The sequence below is a fragment of the Polyodon spathula genome, chromosome 23, assembly GCF_017654505.1.
Source record: "Polyodon spathula isolate WHYD16114869_AA chromosome 23, ASM1765450v1, whole genome shotgun sequence".
NCBI lineage: Eukaryota > Metazoa > Chordata > Actinopteri > Acipenseriformes > Polyodontidae > Polyodon > Polyodon spathula.
In genome coordinates this window covers 14,605,496-14,611,534 of record NC_054556.1, presented here as the reverse complement: position 1 = coordinate 14,611,534, position 6,039 = coordinate 14,605,496, and the positions used below count along the sequence as shown (strand labels likewise).

Sequence of the window (6,039 nt, the reverse complement as noted above, 5' to 3'; positions counted from 1 at the left end):
TATGAACACAAAGCAGACTAGGGCCGGCCTTTTCGTATAGCATTACCAATTTGATTTTCTATGATAACATGCAAAAAAATGCAGATTTTCTATGATGTCAGAGCTTTTATCGTTTTACATTTGGGGTGGGGCAAAAAACTTGCAAAAAAATGTTTTGATTGTTTGATGATAACCAAATCAATACAAGAACAATACATAAACATTAACACAGGCAACTTTGCTTTAGATTTCCGTAAACATACCTGTCTGACAAAACTGCTTCCGGTATGCAAGTTCAGTGTTGAACGAGGCTTCAGTTAACTTCAGTCAGAAATCCAGAGCTGTTAAAAAAAATGCCGAAAACAATAACAATCATCCCTAATCGGATCAATGCGTCGATCGTAATGTGCTGTTCTTTACCTCATGCAGCAATGCTGTAGATTGTGTAACAGTAAGGGCTAAACATAAAATGAATAAAAGGAAATGTAAAACAGCAGCAAACATGGAATCCTTTTCTGTGCTCAACACCAGCGCATCCCAGGCAATGTGGCTGGAGAATACTGCAGCTCTATTTTACAACAGCCACCCGGCTGTCAAAGACTTGGGAGTTGAACGAACATGAATATTTTTTTATACAACACGGAACTGTTTGTAATATTTGAAGTAATTATTGATCAGTTGCACTGGTAAGCTTGTAACTTGCTTATTTTAAATTGTAAAAAAAAAAAAAAAAAAAATGTCACTGTAATATTTGTTATATTTCAATGCCTGTTATTGTGATTATTATTGTTAATGTTATTCTATAGCCAAATGTTCGGTAGTCTTCCAACAGAAGGGATAATGCTAATGTTCAGTCTTTACTGGTAATGGTTAGGGACTAGAGAATAATAATAACAATGATAATAATAATGAGTAAACGATAGCATAGTTTAACGATCGTGTTTGTAAACAAAGCAAAGATGGTATTCATGCAGGTTAAACAGATACATATACATGAGAGGAAACATGTGCCATATATTTGACAGTATTCAATGCAGTGTCTTTCCTTAGCAGGGAGCAGTAGTACTATTAGGTGGTCAGTTGTGAGTTTGTCTTGTGAATGTCAGTCACTGTCTACAACCTGGTAGTTATTTGCGATCTGAGTGAACTATTCATCACAATAATAAATATGTACACCTGTCAACACTAGTAAGCTGTTTTCCGTGTTTGAAATACCTCAGTGTTCATTAGAGAATAATTTTATTGCGAGTGGAGGTAAGCTCAGACCGTCACCCTGTTACACACCATAACAGTAAGTCAAAATAGTCAATATTTTTTTTTTTTTTTTTTTTAATACATGCCATAAAATTGCTTCTGTGCTGCATTACAAAAAAAATCTACCGATAACTTTTCAGTCACATATGTGAATGCATAAAGGCGACTTAAAAATGCAAGTGTGAACAGGGTTGCAGACCTAAATATAGGGCAGCTCAGTAGTGTGAACAGGATCATTGTCTATCATCACTAATAATTTGATATGCATGTCTTCATACAAATCATACTGTGACCTTACTGTGTAAAACGGAGGCCAGTCAATAACAAATGGCCTGGTAACATATTGTCTATATAGGTATAAACAATAAAAATAAAAAAGCAGCTTGCCTGTGCGTTTTTAAGAATCATACATTTAAATATACATGTATGTGGGGGGGTGTTAGGGTGCAAGTCGATCACAATCTTTTTTGGGCGAAGTTCCCCCTAACTGACCTCCAAGTCAATTAGCTTAACTTCGCTCAACTCAAAGGTAACTTTACAAAATGTACAGAGATGGGGTGAATTAAAATTAAGGATGGTACCTACCCCCCAGTAGTCAATCAAACAAACTGCCCAAACTTCTCATTAAGAACACTTCACCAAATAAGTGTTGGGCAAGTTGATAGCAGGAAGTTGGAAAATAACTTTTTTCTTCATTTTATTTTTTACAAATATCTTTAAAATACCACAGAGGCAGAACATGAACAGCACACAGACATTACTATTTAAAAGTAGGGAGTTTCAGTGCTATGCTGCAGTGAAGCTAGTTAATTACTGCATTTCCATGGCGACAAGAGATTTCATGTGGTACTGCTAATTAAAAAGGTACTGAATCATTTGTTACAAATATGGTAAAAAGTACTAGATGAAATATCAAATGTAAACAAAAAGTTCCACATGGAGTGATAAAGGAGTCCATATTTAGAAATAAATATAATTTATTATGTTTTCAATGCATTGAAAAATAGCTATATAAATCCTCAGTCTTCAATCAATTTCCTAATAATCATCACATTCTGTAAAGGTTTTAACTATACCCTCATCAATTTGTGTAACTCTCCTGCAAAACCTCCCCCCTTCAACACTGCTTTTAAAGCTGCCCTCTCCTAGTTCCATATCCGACTCTTCAAACTCATTCCCCCCAAAAAAACTGTCCCCATCAAAAAAGTCATGTCTGTCATAGCCATGCTCCTGAAAGTGATGGTTCTGGAATTCCTCATTCGTGTCTGCGCTATCCCAGAACATGTTGTCAGTGTCTATCTCAAAATCCTGAAAGAAGTCATCAAAACTAAAGGTGAAAAAGGGTTGGGCAAAGTCATTCCCCTCCTCATCAAAAGCCTGTTGCCCTAATTGGTCATATTCTCTTCTTTTTTCTTCATTAGAGAGCACTTCATATGCTAGAAATAAGAGGTACAAGTTAGCATGTCACTATGCAAATATTTAACAGTGTATCTAAAGCCCATTTCACACTGGCGCTCCTACCCAGATCCCGACCTGGGTTCTGGCCGCCCGGGTCACAATCACATGGAGTGAAACCATGTACGCTTTGACCCGGGTCGAGCGAGACAAAATGCATGATGGGCGGTCATAAGCGGCCACGCCTGCGTGAAGGTTTCACATCCGCAAGTGTCATGGGTAGAGCATGCCAGTGTGGAAGGGCAGAGTACTGAATTGAAGAACAACATTTTAAAACTTAAAATGGTTCCTATTTTACTATAACCAGATAAACAACTTCTAAAAACAAGTACATATTTCGATCTGCCACGTAATCTAGTCAGCTAAACTATATGTCAGTAACACACACCCACAAGCATACAAGTAAAAATTGTAGTCCCTTAACCAAATTCAAAACTATGCATCCCCCTTTCAAATAAAAGTTTTAGTACCACTTTCAGCTGAAATTCAGTTGCCAAACTAGGATTTGAACTTTTGAGATAGCAACTTGTCATTTCTACACACGTCCTATGAGCGCAAAGGGAATGACTAAAAGATCTTTTGACTGTTTGTCCTTCATTGAAAACAAAATGTATTATTGCGTACCGGCATGCGTGTTTCATGCTGTTTTTACATTGAAATGTTATATATTCAATTGATCCAAAAACCTCCACTGCTGTCAAAAATTATGAAAATCAAACACCCAACAGTGCTCGCCTGTCTCAAGTTCATTTCCGTCTTTAAAAATAAGGTGTAATAATCAAATGATTTAAATCAGTGAAGTACACATATTCGTCACTGTTGTCAGTATTATCTTGAAGGTCCCCATGAGTTATAATTATGTTCAAAAATCAAAGGCCACCAGTAAAAACAGCAAGCAAGACCACATTTACCAAAGCTGTATTTGTAGTTATTATCCCAGAGGATGGGCTATAGTGAAGGCAGTCATACATGTATCTGGAAAGTGCATATCCAATACTGGTGAAACAAGATATTAACTTTATTTAGTATAAGTTATTGAGAGTGTTAGATTCTGTATGTCACGATTACAGTTTTGCATAGATCTGGAAAACCACGTGTTGAATCATTACATATTGGTGTGTCACGGTCATTCTGGGTTGTAGTGCAGTTTTTTTTTTTTTTTTTTTTAGCAAGGCATTACAGCTTTATGAAAATCAATGTATTTGCATTAGTACGGTCATGATGGGATTTAACATCTCAAATGTACCCACTGTTTTCATAAAATACCCTAGTGGTCTACTTAATCAACTTTTAGCATAAATTAGAAATAAACAAAAGCAGCCATTAATTTTACTAAGCGCTGCGCTATGTGTGTTGATGTTTCATGCATTTAGTGTATTATTATGTTTTGCGTTTATTGTAAACAATTAAAAACAAATAAATCAGAAGCACCCTACCTTCAGCAATTTCTCTGAATTGAATCTCGGCTTCTGAGCTCTTGTTTTTATCGGGATGGTACTTCATAGCAAGTCTGTGGAAAGCCTTTCTGATCTGTCTGTCGGTAGCAGACGGTGAAACTCCCAGAACGTCGTAGTAATCCCGTGTGGTCACAATCAATTCCACTAGCATTATCAAGCTGAGCACTGTGACCAGCCGAAATCTCAAAACAGTGCCCATTCCTCTATTAAAAAAACAAATAAACAAACAAATAATAATAATAATAATAATAATAATAATAATAATAATAATAATAATAAAAAAAAAACAGCTACTATAATCAACTAGCTATTACATTGAATGTAAAGACAAACAGTCAATGGTATTCCTTTAGCCGTGTCTCGTGAATACCCAGTCAAATTCGTGTGATCTGAGATAGGTTTTTAAAAAAAAAAGAAAAAAAAACAAAAACAAAACAGGACTATTCAAATCGACTCACCTTTCATAGTTAAAAAGTCGTCGGTGTCATTTTTTTTAGTATTTAAATGGATAGTCCTTCATTTCGAATGTAAACAAACACATCATAGGCCTACTTTATTTTGTGTTCCACTACGGAAACACTCACGGTTTATATCATGTAACGGAACATATGTCATTTGCAAATTAGTATCGTTAACCATTAGAGTTTTCATACAGTTACAATTTTCAAAAGTTAAAAGGGTGTGTTTTCCAGAATCGGTAACAATTCGTCTTAATGAGGAGAAAGATGCAGGAGTCTGGGCTTACCTGAGTGTTGCTTTTTGCTAGCTCAGGCGGATTGACTCGGCGTATCCGAAAGAAAAAAGCAAATACTTTCCACTGCAGTCTGTGAATAAAAGGACGTGCAGCGGTTTCGGCGTGCACATTGGAGAGTGAACAAATTATTTCTACATTGTTATACGTTAAAAATGAATTATTTGATGGGTTTCATGTGTGTATTTCCAGGCAGCTCGGTTGCATTAGTCTATCTCAGGAGTCACTTAGAACTAGACTCCTTTGGTCAATTGCAATGAACTAACAGTCGCGTACTAACTGGGGATACCTGTGGTCAGTACCGAGGGCAGTGCTGTACTATACTGACTGCAGGATCGTTTCAATGCCAACAAATCTAGCTCCTCGAGATAGTTTGCAGGCAGGTTTTAAGGTGTTCTCAACTGAAATGCAGCGAACACACTACCTGTGCCCTAGAAGAAGATCGTAAAACAAGGTTATAAGTAGTGTGATTCTAGAGTATTGGAAACCCTTATAACTTTAAGTGCATCTTGGGAAGCTGACTGCGTGGAATAGTGTCATCCCCTCTGCACAGGTAAGTGCTGTAACACCGAGGGGTGTGGACAGCTGTATCGGGTAAATTATTTTTACAGATAAATAACTGCTATAGATGGACCCCAGTTAGACAGATTAATACAAAAACACAAAAGCATTAACTTTCAAAAATACAAATACACAGAAATAAGGAGAAAACACACACACACACACACACACACACACTGCATAAAGTTGTGATTCTTCTCGATAAAGACTGTGATTATAGCACTTGCAAACATGAGGTCTATTAGACACAGCATAAAGATGTTAAAAAAAAAAAATCAAGAAAGACATAGGCCATCACATGACAGAATTACAAAAGCAGCTTCAACGGTCACTATCATAGATTGGTTCTTAAATTCACTTACATAATTAGAAATGGTAGAAAAGTCAGTTTCTCTTGCCGTATGACTAATGCTTTGTGTTATTATTACCGTCCAGCTCTGAGTGGGCTCTGAGGATCTGTAAAATCTGCTTGACTTAAGTTTAAACGCACCCTTCCACTTTATTTCCACTAGAAGTCTCTCTTGTAAATTATGCATGATAATATTTGAGCTGCTGTCTTGCAAATACTAGCCGGCTGTTCGT

At 36.5% G+C, this 6,039-nt stretch overlaps 1 protein-coding gene across 3 annotated transcripts; it reads right to left on the bottom strand.

The window, feature by feature from the left end:
* Window positions 1-1,895: 1,895 nt before the first annotated feature.
* On the bottom strand, window positions 1,896-5,902 carry zgc:152986 (uncharacterized protein LOC101884054 homolog). Of its 3 annotated transcripts, XM_041225223.1 has the most exons (4): window positions 5,820-5,902; window positions 4,891-4,969; window positions 4,125-4,348; window positions 1,896-2,669 (listed from the first exon to the last, which is right to left on the bottom strand). In XM_041225223.1, the coding sequence occupies exons 3-4, from the start codon at window positions 4,342-4,344 to the stop codon at window positions 2,272-2,274; spliced, it is 618 nt and encodes a 205-aa protein (XP_041081157.1). In that variant the 5' UTR covers window positions 4,345-4,348; window positions 4,891-4,969; window positions 5,820-5,902; the 3' UTR covers window positions 1,896-2,271. The 3 variants fall into 3 exon arrangements, with proteins under 3 accessions (XP_041081157.1, XP_041081158.1, XP_041081159.1); XM_041225224.1 differs by lacking the exon at window positions 5,820-5,902 and having other exon boundaries at window positions 4,125-4,346; window positions 4,891-5,433; XM_041225225.1 differs by lacking the exons at window positions 4,891-4,969; window positions 5,820-5,902 and adding an exon at window positions 4,604-4,882.
* Between the last annotated feature and the right edge of the window lie 137 nt (window positions 5,903-6,039).

Excerpts from the sequence above, each read along its gene's own strand:
- zgc:152986 (XM_041225223.1), bottom strand. The coding sequence starts at position 4,344 with ATGGGCACTGTTTTGAGATTTCGGCTGGTCACAGTGCTCAGCTTGATA. Across the intron at positions 2,670-4,124 it reads ATTCAGAGAAATTGCTGAAG|CATATGAAGTGCTCTCTAAT; the intron begins GTAGGGTGCTTC and ends TCTTATTTCTAG.